General features: G+C 33.5%; 1 protein-coding gene across 1 annotated transcript in view; it reads right to left on the bottom strand.

Moving 5' to 3' along the window:
- Nucleotides 1-23,428, bottom strand: part of Pgm2a (phosphoglucomutase 2) — a 302,858-nt gene that overhangs the window by 72,267 nt on the left and 207,163 nt on the right. Inside the window, exon 11 of the mRNA XM_090406595.1 lies at nt 12,677-12,770. Coding sequence (XP_090262721.1) covers nt 12,677-12,770 — 94 coding nt within the window. The remainder of the gene's footprint in view (nt 1-12,676; nt 12,771-23,428) is intronic.

Here is a 23,428-nt window from a genome sequence, read left to right as displayed (position 1 = left end):
TCTGTGTGTAATGATGAATCCAAATCTCATCCATAGTAATAAATCAATGCACAAAATCAGTGTTATTCTTGTTAAAATGCTCCAAGCACTGTTCAGATATTTTCATGTGAGTGCGTTTTTGATCTACTGTTAGCAAGCGTGACACCCATCTTGCGCAAAGCTTTTTCATTTGCAATTCTTCATGCAAAATATATCCTCCACATTGTTTAGAAATGCCTATAGTCTCAGCAATTTCACGCACTTTGACTCGCTGGTCATCCAGTACCTTATTGTGCACTTGATTAATGATTTCTGGTGTTGTTACACTTTTTGGACATCCTTCACGTGGATCATCTTCAAGGCTGGTACGGCCACGTTTAAACTCGGCAGCCCATTTCTTAATTGTCAAAAACGAAGAGAAGACTGCACATAAACTTTTATGACCTTCGAATGAATTTCTTTGCGTTAAACCTTCTTTTACAAAGAATTTTATAACCAAACAATACTCAATTTTATCCATTTCAAGGGATAAAAGATACAGATACTTTTGCTTCAGACAGCTGTATAAAACAAACTACTTGATAGAATGACTTTGCAATTTCACATGGATGCATATGACAGATGTACTAACTTAGAGAAAAAAAAAAATCTTGCCAACAGTGTTGCCATCTATGGTTGAGGCTGAGTATATCAGTAAATCAATAAAAGTTGAGGCTGAGTATATCACCCTTGTATATCAATAAAAACTTCATATTGTTAATCAGGGATAACATGGGTGGGAAAATCATAAAAACAAAATCATATAAGGTTCCAAAACAGCAGGATTAAGTATTCTGGTGTCTTAAATAAAAGCCCTAAGCTCCCTTGAAAAATAACAAATCTTGTAATTACCAACATGGAGGAAATAATGTTATCAAAAGTAGTATAGTTATAGAAAAAAAGACTTCTCCTGAGAGACTGTAAAATCTACAGTTATTAGCTTATAAATATTCATTATCAGCATTTTCACTCTGTCATGAGAAAATCTTTTACTGCTGACCAGAATTTAGCTGCACACATCAGAATTTGCATGCATCCTCGAGACATGCAGATTCACCTAATACATGTTTCAAGACTGCAGTACTGATTGCACTATTTTGAGCACAATTATATCAAACTTGATTAATGTCGCATTCAAATTTAACATCTTCCTGCAGTCATCAATATATCAATAAAAACTTCATATTGTCAATCAGGGATAACATGGCTGGGAAACTGCCATTGATATTTCTCAGCAGCTGCTTTCATGCTGGCATACCAAAAACTGTGAATGAAATGATACTAACATATGGATTCTTCACTAGCATCTTTTCAATAAAAGCATACAATTAACATACAAAAGAACATTGTTTACAAGTTCAATAAACATTTGTGAAAACTGAATGACATGACAAGGCCAATATGTGCGCAGTCAGCCGTGCTGCTAAATGACCATACCTCCCACCATCAGAATTAGATCCATGTTTACATCAACATTTTATGCTCAAGAAATTAAACTCCTGAAGTTACAAGTGTCCAGAAGATTCCTCCCGAGACACTTGTAAAAAAAAATAAAAATAAATAATAATAAAAAAGGGAGGAAAGGGTTATTTGATGGTAAGTGATCTCTGGTAAAAAGTTATCAAGTGATTACATATGGTATTTGTACATTTTTATAGGACGATGGTTTCTACTGACATTACTTAACCCAAACATACATCATCACAGGACCAATGATGTCTTATCATGGGAGCTGTTCTCTTTTCTAACTAATGTTAAAACTGTTTTTCTAAATGTCACTAGTCATAATTTTTTTGCTTGGGGGAGGGAGGGAGATATAAAATTGCATGGGAATAATTATTAAGTCTATATATAATGGCCACAAAAATCCATGCACATATCGATAAAATCATTCAAGCTGCACAAAACATTTTGGAAATCCTGCTTATAAAATTTGGCTAATTTTGCTCCTCACTACGTTTATAAAATTTGCTGAACTTCTTTATTATCGACACTATTTTAATCTTCATCTTGCAGCATAATGGACCATTTTGTTCTAATGATGCCACCACTAGGTTTTGCCATAGGTCTCTGTCATAAGCTACATCTGGTGTAAAGCGTTCATCCTCCTGCATTGAGTCTCTCATTGCTACATTGTTTGATTAACATCTGCTCTCCAAATGTGACTAAACCACTCAATTCTCTTGCTTCTTATATGACAGGATGCTGGGTCTTTTAAACAGGTTTTGTAGTTCCTCATACGGTCCAGTTTTGACTGTAAGACAGTCCAAAATTTTTTCTCGATACTTTTCTTTCAAATGTAACAAGTTTTATATTATATCTCTTTGATGCTAACCATTTTTCACAACAAAGATTAATATCAGTTGTAGACAGCTCAAATAGTTTACTTTGGATTTTCTTGATAATATTCTAGACTTCGGGAGTTGTGAAACTGAAAATATCAATGCTTGGTCTTCTCAATTCTATTTCTTGATGCATATCATTGCAGCTGTTAATGTTCACTCCTAGATAGTTAAAATTATCCACTTTTTCAAAAATATAATCAACAACCAAGTTGGATTGGTCTTGATGGGGGTCCTTGAAATGCACATGTTTTAGTCTTTTCCATGTTTAAGACAAAACCCATAGGCCTACTTGCTTAAATTAAATTAGACACTGTGTATATAATATCCTCATGAGTTTCCAAAGGATAATAAAGCATAAAGATTTATGCAAGTATACTTGAGAAACAATTATGGAAGAACAATTATGGAAGGGAAGCTTGGTGTAGAACATGCTGGATTCAGGCCAACTAGAGGTTGTTAGGATCAGATTTTCACTTTAAGACAAATGTTGAGAAATCTTGAGAATATAACAAGGATTTGTATTTAAGTTTTGTAGATGTGGAAAAAGCATATGACAAGATGCCAAGAGGAAAGCTATTCAAAAAAAGCTACAGTCATATGATGTAAATTGGACATTTTATCAAGCAATAATAGTCTCTATTTAAGCTGAAAAATCAGCAATTAGAATTGAAGGAGATACAGGAAGAGGGTTTCATGTTAAATCAGGTGGGCGACAAGGGTGCTGATGCTAACGTAAGTTTTTTTGTGGTTAGCAGTCCAGCGGGAAGTTTTTGATATTGAGACCATATTATAATATAAATAAAATTATTTTTTATTTATATTATAATAGGCGAACCTAAGCAATCGCCTATGGGCGAGAAGACTTCGGGGAGCCAGATTTTGCTACATATAAAACTATATAAAACTAACAGGAACTCCTGTATTTCATAAAATTAATATATGTAAGCATCCATTTCTTTACTGGACTTATATACACGTCCAATAAACGTGGATAATATTCTGTCCACCTGCTGAAAGAACATGGATAAGGTGTAGTTTGACAGTCATGTCCATTAGAAGGGACAATATTCCTTCACGCTGAAAAGAACACTTAACTAGATTACTTGGCATATGCAGAAGCTATGTTCAGTTGCCTACAGCAAGAAACACAGTTGCTTGAGGTTTGCTCGGTAACTGGAATCTAAGTTATATCAGACTAAATACCTATGAGTTATATTCATTTTGCTGCTTGTTTTTATCGTATAATTATAGTTTTTAATGCCAGTGCAAAATAAGATATCCTTTCATACTTTCTTCACTTCATATTGTATCACTTTGGAAGATCAATGTCACTATCAATTTTTTGGCTAATTATTTTAATCACCAATATATTTTAAAATTCTCCCAGAACTTGATTGAAGATAATTATTTTTGTCAAACAATTATTTTATAAATTCACGAAAATCCGAATCTAAAAATGAATACAGCCTCCATCTGTTCCTAATTAAGTTTTCTTTTTTATTCATAATCTTAGTTCAAAGGTTAGTACACAGATTGCACGAAGGTTCGCACTTTTAAATTTTGCTTTATAGAGAATCATATGTAAATCTTGAATCATATCATGTAATGCATAATTTTTATAAACATAATCTGTAGGTTTTTGCATTTCAACTTTCTCGGTTTCCCCCAGTCACTCCCTACAAATCGAAATAAATGGCAGTTATGTAGTCAACTGTTATGTACATATTTTCGGTATTATGCGACAGTTTTGAAGTAGCGATATTTTCCCTACACTTTATCCTTCGAAACATGTGTAGGTGGATGCGTCAAAATGAAATTTTATTTCCAAAATTTTCATAACAGAATTAATTCGCCTTTAATGGCTAACCACCTCCCAAAATTGCCACCCCCCCCCCACACACACATGAAAAAAATACTGCTAGATAACATATGTGCACTTTCTTTTTGTTTGAATGCCTTATTTTTCCAAAGTAATTGTACTGTTGCAGTTTTAAGCAAAAGACAAAGGTGAAGAATCTCTGATAAAATACCATTGGATATAAATTTTTGATATTAAAAAGACTCACAATTGGAAACCCCAAGTAATATTTAACGTCATTTGTTGTTCATTAAAAAAAAAAAAAAAAAACGTTCCTAAAATTGAAACGTGCAACCTATATGATTTTATTTTCAAGGAAAGAAAGCAAAATGTCATATTTATTTCAATAAATGTTATTTAAAAAATAAATATTTGACATAATATTTCCAATGCAAACAAATGTTTTGATTATTTATTTTCGCACATGTGAAATTCATTTTTATTTGGGAAGAGACACAATAAATAAATTGTGCAGCAAAAAAGGGTCAAACATCGTGAGACAGTAAAGAAATTCGAAGTAATACAGTGCACATAAAGACAATAATCTGTTAATGGAGGGGGGGAATTGCATTTTACAGATAGAATGCTGATGAAGTTTCATCAGCATTCTACATTTTTATTAGGTCAAAGGGATTTTGAGTATATTTGCAAACAGATATATTCAACATAACTTAGCCAGTTTTGTTGTAAAAAGTGCCGCATTTGCAGAAATATTAGCAGCATAATAATAAAATAGCAAAATTCATAATGCTTCAGAATAATTTGATAATTTTGATAATACCAGGCCCTGGACACTGCCTATTTGTAATGCTAGCGGTGAATGCTCATTTTCTGTACTTAAACCCGGTAAAAATATTTACACAATTCGTTAAGTCAGATGCATTTGAGAAATTTGTCAATTATGTTCATAGAAAACGATATTGTTGAATTATTAGATTATAAATGTATGATAGATAAGTTATATAGTTATAAGGTACTGTATATATAATTGATAAATACTTCATGTATAAAAATTTATTTGTGAATTATTGAATAGTTTCAAGTCCATGTTTTTTATAATTAAGTTTATTTTTATTTATGAATATTTCAGTTACTGGATTTTGAAAATGGATAAAAAGAAATCGAGTTTTCAATATCGTAAACGTAAAGCGGAAAAGGAAGAAAGATTGAAAAAATAAGAAGGTGCATTTTTAAAATATCTTTGCTGAGAAGATCATAATCACATACAAGAAGAAAATCTTCAAGATTATTCATTGGATAATTCGTCTATAGTTTCGATTAATGAATTGGAGAATTCTACAGTTACCAAAAATTGGATTAAAACATCGAAGGAGAAATCTACAGATCATATGAGTATTGTTGATTCTGAAGCTGGTTGTTCTACAGATCCAATCATAAAAGGATCTGATTTTACAAATTTAAATTATGATCCAGCAACTTGGTGTCCAGTAAAATTTTCCAATATCAATCAATTACGTCACCTATAAGTTGAACATGGACCTGAACAGATTCATAATTTTCATTTTCCGAAAGATAACAATAATAGAAGATTTTCAATGGCTCATTATACTCAAAATCCACAGATTCTGCATTTTGCTTCTGCTGTTTATTATTTGATCAATGGTGGATTAACCTTGCTGATTCTGGATTGAGGGGCTGGAAAAATGCTTCTTCTATTTTAGCTGCGCATGAAAAAAGTCAAAGACACATTAAAAATTACCGTAAGTGGAAAGAATTAGAAATTTGAATAAAAGAAAAGCATTGATGAAGAGAACTTGCTAGTTATAAGAAATGAGAAGAAACATTGAGTGCAAGCATTAGAACAACTCTTTGCTTTAGTTCAGACTTTAGTTATTCAAAATTTATCATTTCGAGGAACAAATGAGACATTGTTTTAGCATGGAAATGGAAATTTTTTGAAATTTGTCGAATTTCTAACCAAGTTTGATCCAATATTGAATGAACATCTTCAAAGAATAAAAGATACATATGTGCATTATCTTGGAAAAGATATTCAAAATGAAATAATAAAGATCTTCGCCAATGCGATAAAAAAAGAAAATTTTAGAATCTGTTGTTGCCTCAAAATATTATTCCATAATTATTGACTGTACGTCCAACATTAGTCACACGGAACAAATGAGCATAGTAGTACTTCGATTCGTAGACACTAATAATAGCACGGTTTCTATAAAAGAACACTTTTTGGGATTTATAGAAATAAAAAATACCACTGGAGAATTTTTATCAAATGAAATACTAGGAACTCTAGACAAATTTTCATTACCAATACAAGATTTACGAGGTCAAGGATATGATAACGCCAGTAATATGAAAGGTGATGTAAAAGGTGTGCAGCAACGAATTTCAAATATTAACCGGATAGCAATGTATGTACCCTGTAGTTCACGTTCATTAAATTTAGTAGTGAATTGTAAGGCTAATACTTTAGATGCCACAGCATTTTTTGACGTGGTACATCGTCTATATGTATTTTTTCCAGGTTCGACTCGTCGATGGGAATACCTCAAAAGACACAAGTAATTTTACACTCAAACCAGTCTGTGATACACAATGGGAGAGTCGAATTGACTCATTAAAGCCCCTAAGATATAATTTGTCCGAAGTTTGCGAAGCACTGCAAGAAATATCTCAAGATGATAGTTTATGTGGATTAAGTGGAAATACCATGAAATTAGATGCAAGTAGTCTTCTTAAAACTTTAAGGAAGTTCAAATTCATTGCATCCTTAGTAATGTGGTATAATATACTTTTTGAAATAAACTTTACAAATAAACAACTTCAGAATACAAGCCTTGATATAAATGGTGCCATAATCGCTGAGGTCTTAGGTGTAACGCCTAATTTTGAACAAGAAAGAGTTAGACTTGGAAAAAAAAAAAGAAACAATTTGTGTATGAAGCAAAGGATGAATTCATAACAGATTTTAAACAAAAATTTAAGGTAGATTTTTATTTTTCAAATATTGATACTGCAATTGCATCTGTTGATGAAAAATTCAAGCACATCTACAATTAAAGAAAAGTTTGGTTTTCTTTTAAATATGTATGAATTTCAAAAAATTACTTCAGCAGAACTGCTTAAAAAACGTTTGATGAAAATTATTTAACACATAATTCTAGAGATATTGACGGAACAGATCTGTGTAGTGAATTACAAATAATAGCAAGGCAAATTCCAGAAAATACTTCCTCATTAGATGTCCTGTCATACGCAAAAATATATTTTAAATACGCAAAAATATATGCAAAAATAATTTAGAAAATAGTGTTCCAAATGTGTTTATTGCTCTGAGAATTTTGTCGACATTGCCAGTATCGGTAGCAAGTTCAGAGAGGAGTTTCTCGAAATTAAAACTTACAAAAACTTACACTTGCTCTACAAAGGCTCAGGAATGACTCACTAGTCTAGCAATAATATCTATAGAGCATGAAATTGCATCTACAATCAATATAAATGAATTATTTCTAAACTTTGAGAAAGCAAAAGCCTGAAAGATTAATTTTTCATAATTTTTGTATTCAAGATTGCGGCTAATGCGTTCTTTAAAACAGGCGCATTAATCGAAAACGTACTAATCAAATATAATAACCTGTGAGAAAAAGTATAATTCATTTCTCAAATTTCTTTTTTGAACCTTAATTTTTTTTATAAAAGAATGAAGGTATGTCTCAGGGCCTAGTTAAAGGAAAATCATGAAGCTGGAAGACAATAAAACATATTCAGAATATAAATTTTATTATTCTACTTCTTAACAAAAAATTGAACTAAATTTTGTATGAAAAATATTATATGCCGCCATTTGTTGTATTTGGCTTGCAGGCAATTTTTATGATCGGCCATAAACAGCAGTATTCTCTTTCCTAATTGTTGAAAAATTTTGATGTGTGAAAATTAACGATAATTCATGAATATTTTCATGTTTAAAAATATGCCACTTGGTCACTGACATTTGCTACACAGATGTCATTTCCTTCAGTTTTGAGGACACCGGCGATTGTTATAATCTGCTTGCAGGCAATTTTTATGACCGATCATAAACAGCGGTATTCCCTTTCCCAAATGCCGAAAGGTTTCGATGTGTAAAAATTAACGATACACAAATATTAGGCATTCTGGGTCTGAGCTTTTCGACATATTCTCGAATATTATTCTCCTCAGAATATTTCTGCTATAAAATATTTATTCATAAAAAATGCTTAGAAAACTAAAATGATAAATTCCAGGAACTTCTCGTGGAACACAGTTTGAGAAACCCTGGTATACATAGTGTACATGGAAATAGTGTAGTATGCCATTAAAAATAACTTCGTAAAATGTTTTAAATATTTTAAATGTTTTAAATCTATTTTAAAAAATCACTCACTGGTGAGTGATTTTTTAAAATAGTTAGCCATAAAAATGTAGATAGAAAATTTTTAAAATCTATAACGTTTATTTTTAAGATGTATATAGGTGCACTAATCGAATTTGGGTATCGAAAAAATGACGCACTAATTACTGCATAGAGACAATGTATAGGGGTGCCTAAATTTTCTTTGCCTAGGTGCGCCAGATACTCTCTCACCGGCCCTGTTCATGTTAAATCAAATGGGCGACAAGGGTGCTCATGCTAACGTAAGTTTTTGATATTGAGACCATATTATAATATAAATAAAGAGTTTATCACGTGTGTTATATCCTAGGTCCATGGCAGTTAAATTTTTGATAAAAACAGACCATACTTGATGTAAAATTAAGCCATGATTTTTATTGCATTATGTAGGTATCCTAACCATTTGCGAGACTTCTTTAAATTTTTTTGTAAAACAGTTATGATCAATATATGATATTTTTGTTTGTTGCCGAAGTACTTGATGGCCAGCAGTGGTTGTGTGGAATGCCAAGCCTGATTTATGCTCTCTTCTTTTTTTCGAAGTCTTTTACGTGTGCAGAAATGCGGATCTCTCCCGACTTTCCTGCCTGGCCTACATAACAAACGCCACAAGAGCAATGAATCTCATAGAAGCCTGGTTTTTTTTCATGGAGTAAAGTGGATGTTTTGGTGGATATAGGAATCTTGATATTTTTATCATAAATATCATATGATCAATATATGATATTTTTGTTTGTTGCCGAAGTACTTGATGGCCAGCAGTGGTTGTGTGGAATGCCAAGCCTGATTTATGCTCTCTTCTTTTTTTCGAAGTCTTTTACGTGTGCAGAAATGCGGATCTCTCCCGACTTTCCTGCCTGGCCTACATAACAAACGCCACAAGAGCAATGAATCTCATAGAAGCCTGGTTTTTTTTCATGGAGTAAAGTGGATGTTTTGGTGGATATAGGAATCTTGATATTTTTATCATAAATATCATATGATCAATATATGATATTTTTGTTTGTTGCCGAAGTACTTGATGGCCAGCAGTGGTTGTGTGGAATGCCAAGCCTGATTTATGCTCTCTTCTTTTTTTCGAAGTCTTTTACGTGTGCAGAAATGCGGATCTCTCCCGACTTTCCTGCCTGGCCTACATAACAAACGCCACAAGAGCAATGAATCTCATAGAAGCCTGGTTTTTTTTCATGGAGTAAAGTGGATGTTTTGGTGGATATAGGAATCTTGATATTTTTTCTAAAGTTAAAAAAACCACTTTAAGATTGTACTCGTGGAGTAATGTAGCCAACTTGTCTGTGACGTTCTTGATGTAAGGCAGCATGATTGCATTTTTGAAATCTTGTTTAAGTAAATGAGTTGCAGGAGATGTATTAAGAATTTTTCTGATCATCTTGAGTTCAAAACCATTAAGTGAGGTTCTGTTTCAGATAGTGCAGTTCTTCATTCTTTCTAATTGATGTGCTTGATATATTGTATGCCTTGTCTTGTAAAGTTTTAATTATGCCTATCTTTTGCAATGGATGGTGGTGTAATTAAATGTTAATAGACTTTTGTTGTGTAAAACTTTTATGTACCAGTATCTCTGATGATGTAAGTCTTACGACTTATGAAACTTGTCAGGTTTTAATTCCTTATTTTTATTAAGCTCTTTATTTATATTATAATGTGGTCTCAATTATGAAAACTTTATCTCCATAACATTATCTCCATTGTTATTCATTATCTATATGAATCACATTATGAAGGAAAGTGGTATTAAATCTGATATCAAAATTGGCAATGTTAATCTTAGCTACATTGCAAAAACCTCAACTATATCCTGAACGGAGAACCTATAGAACAAGTAAAACATTTCAACCTATTTAGGCACTCATCTAAATAGAAAAAGAAAGTAGTCAAAACACTAAATTAGCTGTATACAAGCAGTGTTGTTCATGGATCTGAGAGCTGGGTTAGAAATACTTAATCAAAGACTGGAGACCTCTGATATGAGAGTTTTGAGAATTAGTGGAGTCAACAGATGGCATCATTGGCAATATCATATTAAAAACGAGGATATCAGGAAAGAACTTGACATTCTCAGCATCCAGGAATGAGTTAGCAGAGCTAATCTCAAGTGGTATGGTCACTTAAACAGAATGGGCGAGTGAAAGATTAGCAAAACAAGTGTTCTTTGCCAGGTTAGCAGGAAAAAGACCCAGAGGAAGACCAAGATGTAGATGGACTGATACAGTAAAAAGTGCCTTAAAAGGCAGAAATATAAGATCTGATAATGTTGGAGTCTTGACAGATAACAGATTAATTTAAAGAAAAATTGTTGATTAGAAGTTAGTGTTGACATAACTTTTTCATGTAGTGCTATCATAATTATCCTATATACCTCCCGAGGGTATTGTAAAAATAATCATCATTTAAAATTCTGAATATTTTTACAAATTGTTTATGTGAATACGTTTATTAGTTTTGGTTTCATAACACGCATTGTCAGCACTTGTGATGTGCCCGTTATGCATGTTATTTTGTCAAAATGAAATGTGAAGCATTTGAAAAAAAATCATGTACTTACTGGATTTGGATAGTTGTTACTTTCAGAAATTTTACTGTAGTTTAAAATATTAAGTGTTGTGTTTTATGAAGACATTCTCTTGTTGCTAACTAACAGAGACAACGTGGCAGCCAGTATACTTAGCTTCTTGCTTGCCCCGTTCATGGAGTGCCATGCTTGCCGAGGAGTTTAATGGGCAATTGACAGCTGACAGAGAGAGCATTCAGTATCGAGGTAATGAAAACAACAAGAGAGCATTCAGAAAGAAAAGAGAACGCAGGCCAGCAGATATTTGGGTTCTGGGGAAATTAAGTTTTTTTTTATGTGACAGTCGGAGGCAAATTAATAGTGTATTCCGAAAAAGGAATCATAGAACTGCGAGTTTTTAAAGTGGGAGACTGTCAATAAGTACTGGTAAATAAAAGAAGATATTGCAATTGACTTTCTCAAGGAATGTTCGAGGAAATGCTGATTGGAAAATTTCATCTGTCTTAAGGATGCCGGATCTAACTGTTATTTCTACTGGAAAAGGAGACAGAATTTAGCAACTCAGATAAAGTAGCAGAAGAAACCTTTTGCTGGTACAAGAATTAGCAAAATTGAATTACATGAAGTGAGAGTAATTATACTTTGGTTAATTCAGAATATCTACACTTCAGAGTCAGAAATAATTAATGTGTGCTATATGAGAGAGTAAATGAGAAAGGATCCTATGAAAAAGAAGAAGAGAGTTTTATATCTTCAGAAAAGGGCCTTAACAGAGAAACTGGCTATGAACATTTTGTTATTGTGGAAACAAAGTGTTTAGTCTAGTGGATGTGATGAAGTATATGTTAAACAAATCAGTAATAGAATGAGTTAGAAAATGGGTGATCTATTAAGTGTAAGTTTATTTTAAAAGGCCTTGGATGCAATTAATTTTGTAGTTGGTTATGTAATTTTGTTTGAAGTGTGTGTGTGTATATATATATATATATATATATATATATATATATAGTTTTTGTTTTATTAAATGTCTAATTTTTGTATTTGGTCTTGAGTCAGTGATTTTTTTGGATTCTGAAAGAAACAGTCAAAAGGTCATTGCACCAATCGGAGTGAACTCTTGTGCATATACAAATACACTTGGAAATAGAAATAATTGTTATAGAGAAAATCTCATAAAAATGAGGATAGATTAAAAAAAATTAGTAATAATCTCATCTCTAAACAAAATGGATTTAAATTATGATTATTTTTACAGTATAACATAACATCAGGAATTTGATGATCATCAAACAGATGACCAGAAACATTAATATAACAGAGTCAATGCTACTTTTATATATACAATTTTCTTTTAAACGTTTCTGATTTAACTGATCTAAAACATATCAGCAGATAAATAAATGTTCTTTTACTTCTTTCCCCAAAATCGAATAACACATGCCATGCCCTATGAAAATATAATTTTTTATATACTTTACAAAAAAATGAAATCTATCCCATTCTTTAGCATTCTGGTAAGTGCATACCAATTGCCTCCTCAAATGCAAACAGCACTGTTTTTCCTCCTTCCTGAAGTTCATAGGCCTTGTTTCCCATCCATTTGAAACCAGTTAAAGTCTCCTAAGTAGATGAGAAAAAAAAAAAAAAAAAAAAATATATATATATATATATATATAATTATATATAAATTCTCTACTCAGAATATATTCAGAATGGAGAATAACAATCAATTTAAGTTAATTATGACTACTTGAAATATCACACTGGATAGCAATTAAAGAAACAGAATCCATTTTCTAACTAGTTCATGTATCCAGTTTTAAATAATTTCATTTGTAAAAGGAAACTGATGGATTATGAATTATAAATTGAAAATGATCATGAAATATGACTGAAAAACTGATTATAATTAAAATTATGTTTACTACTTATATCTCCATGTTTTGTCATATGCTTGAACAATTAAAATTTTTTAATTAGCTTGTCTTCAGAATGCTTTTCTTATAAACAAACAATTAGAATTTTGATATAATTACCAAGTCATTCTATGAGAAAAATTAAGTTTGAAGATAAGTTGGCATCTGAAATATGTTTTTCTGCTTGCTTTGTAGGAGAAAACCCCATCATTCCAAACAAACTAATCCTCTGTTTGTGTGCATGATGTATATGTAGGTATTTAAAAAAAAATGGATTCTGGAGGTGATGGTTGTTTAAGAAAATGAAAATAGTACTTAAATACTATTTTCATAGTATTTAAGTTGATTATTACGCATTTTAGAGTATAATACATTTTCAAAAAGCACATGACATGACAGTTATGAGATGTGATCTTTTCTGACAGAAGAGTCAACTCTCACTATTTGCACATGTAGGGATGACAAGAATAGCTTGCTATAATGGACCACTTGCTTTAGTGAATTTTCTTTAGCACAGAAATGTGCAAATGGGGTTTGATCTTTTTCATTAGTCGAACAGTATTTGCTAGAGTATTAGTCTACCATAAAATTAATCTTTCTGATGTTCAATATTTGCAGTTTGACAATTTTCTGAATCAAACTTCCTAATGAACAACAGAAAAGTCCAAAACACAATCACTCCAAACATCGAATTTCTATTGAACTTCAGAAAATACCAAAAATTGAAGTCCTGATACTCGCTATTTGCAGTTTTACTGATTGTTTGAACACCAAACCTTTCTATTCCACTATCTGATTATTCCAAACAACTAATCCCCCCCCACCCCCTCCAACACATGTGCACACATACACACTCAAAACTAGGAATCAGATGTTATGCAAACCCACTGTAACTTCAGAAAATTGCTCTGTATGTGACTGCAAATAGACTTATGAATTAAATGGTAATAAGATCACCATAAATTTCCTATTGAAGGAATTATTAATCATTACTATTATTGGTCTTCCATGAGTTGACTCAAGTCTAAGCTGACAATGCCATGAACTCAGGAAATCCTACTTCATTTACAATATATATAATAAAAACACACACATTTAAGTTTGTTCACTAAACCATCATCAATGTATAAATGATTATCAATTTCCTGATATGCAACCTCAGAGGGGGGGGGGGAGTATACAGGCTATTATGGCAGTACATGATTAAGTTTATTATCTTATTACTAATCTCCTATCAGCAATCTCCCTCCAAATTAGTTAATTACTTGTCAGCACTCCAATATTGTCATACCTAAAAAAAAAAAAAAAAATTGGTCTCCTATAGCACTTCTGATTGAGTCAATCTGAAAAAATCTTTGTCTTCCTCTGGATTTTTTCCTCGTGCCATCTTGGCATCAAACACCTGTTTTGCTAACATTTCTTCTGTCATTCTGTTAAGTGACTATACCACCTCAGATTAGCCCAGCTTATGCATTCTAGAATGCTAAAAAATGTCAACTTCCTTCTTAATGTCTTCATATAATAATGAATGAATGAATGATGGAAAATTCAAAAATAAACCCAAGTAGCATGAAGACATCTTTTTCAAACACAGTCACGAGGTGACAGGTTAAAAATTATTACACTATTAGGACACTGTGTACATAAATACATATACATATATATATATATATATACATATATATATATATATATATATATATACACACACACACAAGTATGTAAACTTGACCGGTTCATGAATATCTGATTGAAGTTTATAAGGCAGAACACCGGAATAAGTTGATAACATTTATTTACTTAGTAACACAATGTTTCATCCTAATTGCACAGGATTTCTTCAGGTGTAAAGAAACAAACTAGTAGTCAAAACAGTAAGGACCAACAAAGGTGACAACTGTTATGCAGTTATACAAAAGAGACTGATGTTATTTTTTAAAAATTATTTCTTATTGTTCCGAATATTCTGTGTGTTTATGCATTCACGTGAATGTTCTTGATTAATGAAGGCTAGGATGTATTCATACAAGTTAATACTTTGGTTAATATTTAAATGTTTAGGATCTAATGCTATTTCTGAATATTCCCATATTTTTCTTTCTGTTGTATCATAGCAACGTTGTAATAGTTCTGATTTATTCCATAAAAGGCTTCATTTCTATGGTATTCAATATCTCGAACGTGTTCTTCAATGTGTTGTTCAACTGATTTTCTGCCTGTCCATCGTAAGATGACTGGCAATCACACCGTAGTCGATAAACACCTGGAGACACACACAATTAAATATGTAGTGTAGATTAAAAATCAATGGATATAATAAATTTAGTTTAATCCTTTATCCAAGTGTGTGCAAGCAAAGTTTGCACCTGAAAGTATCTTCAGGACTGGGGTCAAGTGGTACAACACCGGGCGACTCCTTGCAAAGGTGGGGCAAGCTACCAACACTCCTATCTCAGTATTTCCCATAATGCAAAACACATCTCCTTGATGATATGTATAATGCTATGCATTAAGGGAAGGGCCACTACCCAGACTAGTTTCGACCTTTATTGAGGTCTCTTCAGTGGGAGCCAGGCCCAAGTGCAGATACCAAGGCAGAAGCATTAGCAAGGTCATCTCCTCCTATAGGCAAGGAGTCACCCGGTGTTGTACCACTTTACCTCAGTCCTGAAGATACTTTCAGGTGCAAACAAAGTTTGCACCTGATGAAGCCCCTGCAATGCTCCATCAGTGCACATGCCAAATAGTGAACTTCATTTAAGCCCAAATCTCTCGATGACTGTTTTGACTGTTTTCAAATATATCTTCACCGGTAGTTGTTCCTTTTAACGGCCGAAGCACCAATAATAATTCTTCTGTGATATTGAAATCTCCATCAACTCCTCGAATAAATGTTGCTAGTTGTGCTGTATCGGAGGCATCGGTGCTGTCATCCAGAGCAATTGAAAATGCTTCCAATCTAGCAATCTTCTCTTTTAAACTTTTTTTGATATCATCAGCCATAATTTCTATCTGTCGGACAACAGTACGTCTCGACAAACGAATATTCTCGAAGTCTTTTTTCTTTATAGGACGTATTATACTTGCAACATCCAGCAGACATTCTTTGATAAATTCTCCTTCACCAAATGACTGGTGCACAGAAGGGATTTATTGGAATAGTTCATGAAAGAGGAATAGAACTACAGATCCATCAGGAAAATTTAACAAATTTTCACTGTATTATCTATCCACCAACAAAATCTGTGTGCAAAATCGATTAAATTCACAAATGTTATGGAAGTTGTAGTAGTCAGTATTAACTTTATTAAGTCACGTGCACTTAATCACCGCCAATTTAAGGAGTATTTGGCAGACCTATTTTCGGATTATGAAGATGTGTCTTATTACTGTGAAGTGAGGTGGTTGAGTAAAGGTAAAATGTTAAAACAATTTTATGATCTGAGACAAGACATTGCAGATTTTATGGACATAAAAGGAAACACAATTAACCAAGTAAAAGATGATGAGTGGGTGTGTGATTTAGCATTCCTTGTAGATGTCACTGGATACGTAAATGAACTGAATCTTAAACTGCAAAAACAAGGACAATTGGTTCATGAACTGAGTAATTTCTCCAGACAAATAACATTTTTCTGTTCAGTTTTCATGTCACCTTGACCATTCGAAAATTTTACAAAAGACAAAATTCTACAAAACAAGCAGAAGGAATTTTTTTGAGTAATTGGAAAGGGCATTTGACATAAAAGAAAAGGTGGCCCTTACAGAATTACAGAATATCAAAACAACTGAGTAAGAAGTGAAAACTAGAAAAATGTTTTAACAAGATGTTAGGAAGGAATTCAATATTCTTAGTATTCAGGAAAGTAATGAGCTAATTTCAGGTGGTCACTTAAAAAGAACTGGAGATGATATATAATCAAAACTTTTCTTTTTTTTTTTTGCTTTAGAGAAAGTAACTGATACAATGAAAAAAGAAAAGTTGGTCCTTGTTGGGGATCTAAATAGCAGTGCAGGAAATGACCATCACACACACAAAAATATTTGGGGAAAACTTGGAGAAAAGAGCAAAGCTAATAATGATGGCAATACTTGTTGGATTTCTACTCAGGACATGGACTGGATATTACTAATACAATGTTCCAACATAAAAATGTGCATACATTCACATGGAGAGAAGAGGCAAGGAATAAGAAAAGTATCATTAACTATGTTATTGTTGATAGTGATGTTTTCTCCCTGGTGCAGGACACCAGAGTGTACAGAGGATTTGAAATTGAAAGTGATCACTATTTAGTCTTGAGCAGGATAAAACTGAATTTCATATTGAAAAGAAGACATGTAAGAAAGTTTTAAAGCAAATAAAAGTTGAGCAGCTATGAGATGTGAACTATACACAAAAATACACAAAGATTATTGAAGAAAAAATGAAAGAGTTTGAGAACAGGAACCAAACTTTAGCGATTCAGTGGCAAGCCTTGAAGAAAACCTTGACTGATTCAGCCAGAGAGGCATGTGGTGAGGTTATCTGCAAGGATAGAAAAATTAGAATCTCCATGGTGGATACAGGAAGTTAAAGAGGCAATGAAGGAAAAGAAAAGCACATATCAAAAGTTCCTGGGAAATAAGTCAGCGGGTGCTCTTAATGAATACAGAGACAAATATAAAACAAAGCTAAACACTGTGTAAAACTAGCTAAACAAAAGTCATGGGAAAACTTTCTTAAGAACATAGAAAATAAATATCAGGACGATGGCAAATTCTGCAGGCTGTTGAAAAAGCTCAGAAATGGGGGAAGGAGTGCTGTAAAAGGAATTAGAGATCATAAAGGTGGCATGAAAACTAGGGGAAAAGATACTTGATGTATGGAGTAATTCCTTCAAATAATTGCTAAATGACACAAGCAATGACAGCACAATGGTAAAAAAAAAATAAAAAACAGGCATGCAATTGGGAATTCATATCCATACTTGATGTAGAAAAAGCCATCAAAAGCCAGAAATTTGGAAAGGCAGCAGGAGCAGATGATATTCGACCAGAAATGCTGAAGTATGATGGTATAAAAGTCTGACAGTGGCTGTACTGCATAGTTCAGAAGGCCTGGACAGAGGGGCAAATTCCCAATGATCAGAGTAGAGCTCTCATAGTACCCATATATAAAAAGGGAAATAAAACTGAATGTGAGAATTACAGGGGTATTTCCCTACTGAGTGTGCCTGGTAAGATTTATGCAAGTATACTTGAGAAACTGTTGAGAAGGATTGCAGAAGGAAAGCTTGGTGAAGCACTAGCTGGAATCAGGCCAAATAGAGACTGTCAGGATCAGATTTTCACTTTACGGCAAATAGATGAGAAATCGTGGGAATGTAACAAAGATCTGTATTTAAGTTTTGTAGACCTACAAAAGCCATGTGACAAGGTGCCCAGAGAAAAGTTATTCAAAATGCTACAGTTATACCTAGCACTACTTAGTCTTTATTTGAGTTGTAAGTCAGCAGTTAGAATTGAAAGAAGCACAGGAAGATGGTTTAATGTTAAATCTGGTGCCAGACAAGGATGTACATTATCCCCTCTTTTATTCATTATCTATATGGATCACATTATGGAGGAAAGTGGTATTAAACCTGATATCAAAATAGGAGATTTTAATCTCAGCTCTGTATGCTGATGATGTTATACTTTTAAATAAATCCAGTACATCCAGTTTTTAAATAAATCCAATGGGGTGCTTAAGGGTCAAAGCTGTATAACTGAGAGGAGACCTCCACATAGCCTTTAAAGGAATGCAGAGAACCGACCAGGGCTTCTGACCTAATGTCCAATCCTCACCTTCTCGTGGTGCACCCTGTTGGGTATCTACTTTGATACTGAACGAACGAGGATGGGCTGGCAATTTGGGATTTAGCCGACCAAATTGTATTCTTATTGGTTAAACCAAAATGAAAAATGATGGTACGACATGACAAAATTTCATGCCGGCTGGGGCGTCGCCCGGTTAAACAAGGCCCCCGTTGTTTCCGCCAGGGAACCAGGGCGAACAGCGAAAAGTCAGCTACTGGAACAAATCTGAAAACAAACCCCAACTCAACATCACCAGAGTTAAAGATCGGTACTATCAACGTAAGAAGCCTGAATGGCAAAGAAATGGAGCTAGCTGAGGAATTAGATAAGTACCAGATCGACATAATAGGGGTGACTGAAACAAAAAAGACCAAAACTGGTGAGATCTTTCTGAGCAATAAATACAAAATGTTATATTCAGGCAATGACAATCAAGGAAAAGGAGGAGTAGCCATAGTATTCAACACAAAATACGAGGCTAATCTTCTTGAATGGCAGTCAGTCTCAAGTAGAGTAACGTGGGCAAATATGAGAATGGGGAACTGGACAATGAGACTTATTTGTGCCTATGGTCCCACAGAAGGTTCTACTAAGGTAGAAGTGGAGGAATTTTTTGAGGCTTTAGAAAAAGCAACTGACACAATGAAAAAGGAAAAGTTGGTCGTTGTTGGGGATCTAAATAGTAGAGTAGGAAATGATTGTGAGACATACAAAAATATTTTGGGAAAATTTGGAGAAAAGAGCAAAGCTAATAATAATGGCAAATATCTGTTGCATTTCTGCTCAGGACATGGACTGGTTATTACTAACACCATGTTCCAACATAAAAATGTGCACAAATTCACATGGAGAGAAGAGGCTAGGAATAAGAAAAGTCTCATTGACTATGTTATTGTTGATAGTGATGTTTTCTCTCTGGTGCAGGACACCAGAGTGTACAGAGGATTTGAAGTTGGAAGTGATCACTATTTAGTCTTGAGCAGGATAAAATTGAATTTCATATTGAAAAGAATAACATGTAAGAAAGTTTTAAAGCGAATAAAAGTTGAGCAGCTCTCAGATGTAAACTGTAGACTAAAATACAGAAATATTATTGAAAAGAAAATGAAAGAGTTTGAGAACAGCAATCAAACCTTGGAGATTCAGTGGCAAACTCTGAAGGAAACATTGATTGATTCTGCCAGAGAGGCATGTGGTGAGGTTGTGTGCAAAGATAAAAAAATCAGAACTCCCTGGTGGACACAGGAAGTTAAAGAGGCAGTGAAGGAAAAGAAGAAAGCATATCAAAAGTTCCTGGCAAATAAGTCAGCTTTTACTCTTACTGAATACAGAGACAAATGTAAGAAAGCTAAACAGTGTGTAAAACTAGCTAAACAAAAGTCATGGGAGGACTTTGGCAAGAATATAGAAAATAAATATCAAGAAGGTGGCAAAATATTCTGGAGGTTGTTGAAGAAGCTTAGGAATGGAGGAAAGAGTGCTGTAAAAGGAATTAGAGATGATAAAGGTGAAATGAAAACAGGAGAAAAAGATATCCTTGAAGTATGGAGTAATTACTTTGAAAAACTGCTAAATGAAACAAGCAGTGATGACAGCACAGTGATAAAAAACACTGACCAGGCATGCAGTCAGGAATACATATCCATACTTGAAGTAGAAAAAGCCATCAAAGGCTTGAAATGTGGAAAGGCAGCAGGAGTAGATGATATTCGACCAGAAATGCTGAAGTATGGTGGTATAAAAGTCTTACAGTGGCTGCACTGCATAGTTCAGAAAGCCTTTTCAGAGGGACGAATTCCCGATGATTGGAGTAGAGCTCTCATAGTACCCATATATAAAAAGGGAAATAAAACTGAATGTGAGAATTACAGAGGTATTTCCCTACTGAGTGTTCCTGGCAAGATCTATGCAAGTATACTTGAGAAATGGTTGAGAAGAATTGTGGAAGAAAAGCTTGGTGAAGAACAAGCTGGATTCAGGCCAAATAGAGGCTGTCAGGATCAGATCTTCACTTTACGACAAATAGTCGAGAAAGCATGGGAATATAACAAAGATCTGTATTTAAGTTTTGTCGATTTGGAAAAGGCATATGACAAGGTGCCAAGAGAGAAGCTATTCAATACGTTGCAGTTATACGGTGTCAATGGGGCATTATATCAAGCAATACTTAGTCTTTATTTGAGTTGTGAGTCAGCAGTTAGAATTGAAGGAAGTACAGGAAGATGGTTTAATGTTAAATCTGGTGTGAGACAAGGATGTACATTATCCCCTCTGTTATTCATTATCTATATGGATCACATTATGAAGGAATGTGGTATTAAACCTGATATCAAAATTGGAGATGTTAATGTCAGCTCTTTGCTTTATGCGGATGATGTTATACTTCTAAATAAATCCGCTACAAGTCTGCAAGATTCTCTGACTAAATTGAATAGCTGTTGTGATAGATATGGTATGAAGGTCAGCAATAAAAAGACAAAGACAATGAAAATAGGCAGAATCATTGAAAATGTCAACTGTGTTGTGAATGGAGAACCTGTGGAACAAGTAAAACATTTCAGCTACTTAGGCACAATTTTTACTGAAGATGGTAAACTAAATATAGAAATAGACAACAGAATCAGCAAAGCTGGTATTGTGGGAAGTCAACTGAATAAATTCATATGGAATAAGAAAGAAATTAGTCGGAACACTAAATTAGCTGTATACAAGACTGTGTTCAAACCAATTTTAACTTATGGATCTGAGAGCTGGGTCAGAAGTAAAACACTTGACCAAAGACTAGAGACCGCAGATATGAGAGTCCTGAGAAAGATTAGAGGCGTGAACAGATGGCATCAATGGCAATATCATATTAAAAATGAGGATATTAGGAAAGAACTTGACATTGTCAGCATCCAGGAATGCGTTAGCAGAGCTAATCTCAGATGGTATGGTCACTTAAATAGAATGGGAGAGGAAAGATTAGCGAAACAAATGTTCTCTGCCAGGTTGGCAGGAAAACGACCCAGAGGAAGACCAAGATATAGGTGGATTGATACGGTACAAAGTGCCTTAGACGATAGAAATATAAGATCTGATAATGTTGGAGTCTTGACAAGTAACAGACTGATTTGGAGGAAAATTGTAGATAGGAAGTTAGTAATGATGTAATTTTTTCATGTAGTACTGTCATATCCTGTACACCCCTTGAGGGTACATGGCAGGAATTTGATGATGATGATGATGATGATAAATCCAGTACAAGTCTGTAAGATTCTCTGACTAAATTGAATAACTGTTGTAATAAATTTGGTATGAAAATCAGCAATAACAAGACAAAGACAATGAAAATAGGCAGAAACACTGAAAATATCAAATGAACTGTGAATGGAGAACCTATGTTCTTGCTGTGTTGTTGTAGAGTCCATTGAAGAGCTTCTAGATATGACCACGGAAGTGTAGAACTGCTTTGGCAATCTGTTGGACTTTGATGGAGTAGATCTTTTCTCTAGTGTTACTGTCAATTTTCTGTAGAGCAGCAGCAATTGCTGGACAAGAATACATATGGACAGGTAACAGTTATATAGAACATTTCAGCTACTTAGATACAATTTTTAGTGAAGATGGTAATTTAAATATGGAAATAGACAACAGAATCAACAAAGCCAGTATGGTAGGAAGTCAAATGAATAAATTTATATGGAATAAGAGAGAAATTAGTCAAAACACTAATTAGCTGTATACAAGACAGTGTTCAAACCAATTTTAACTTATGGATCTGAGAGCTGGGTTAGAAATAAAACACTTGACCAAAGACAGGAGACCACAGTTATGAGAGTTCTGATGGCATCAATGGCAATATTGCATTAAAAACGAGGATATTAGGAAAGAACTTTGTTGAATTCTGAATGAAGAGAAATGGAAATTGTTAATACATCATTCAGAGTCCAACAAAATCTATCATTCCCTGGGCAAAATTTGTTTTTTTTAAAAACTAATAGTCTCATGTTCATAATATGCTGTTTATGTAATTTCTTCCAAGTTATGTTAATCAATATTTATTTATTTATAAATTTTTGGTATAAATTACAGTTATGAAAAGCTGTGTATTAAAAATATCAATTATTTTGTGAATTTAATTCCTTTAATACAATGTTAAAAACTGTAATATGTGCATTTTTAATGTATCCAGGAAATTCCTTAAGATAACACTTGATTGGCTGCTATGAGAAATTATGTTACTTTTAGCTAGCGCGTGTTACCGTACAGGATGCACGACGCCAGTTGGATTTAAACAAAACCAGTTAGAACCAGATTTTGGCAGGAAAGGAGAGTAGGATTTGATAAGCAGTACATGGAAAATTGAAACACAGGGAAGTAGGGAAGCAGGCAAGTAAGGCAGCCGATTAACATGGCATAAATGGAATAAGGAGGACTGGGAATCGCTTGGCACTTTGACTTACCTTTTTCAGAGTTCTAATCCTATTGTAATTTCCTATTGCCTTGCACTGGAATAATGCAGGTCAAGGGATAATAAGA

The sequence above is a fragment of the Typopeltis vanoorti genome, chromosome 16 (genome assembly GCF_054136105.1).
Source record: "Typopeltis vanoorti isolate ZY-2024b chromosome 16, IOZ_Tvanoo_1.0, whole genome shotgun sequence".
Classification (NCBI taxonomy): domain Eukaryota; kingdom Metazoa; phylum Arthropoda; class Arachnida; order Uropygi; family Thelyphonidae; genus Typopeltis; species Typopeltis vanoorti.
The sequence above is the reverse complement of the archived record's forward strand: the minus strand, read 5'-3'. Positions and strand labels throughout refer to the sequence as shown.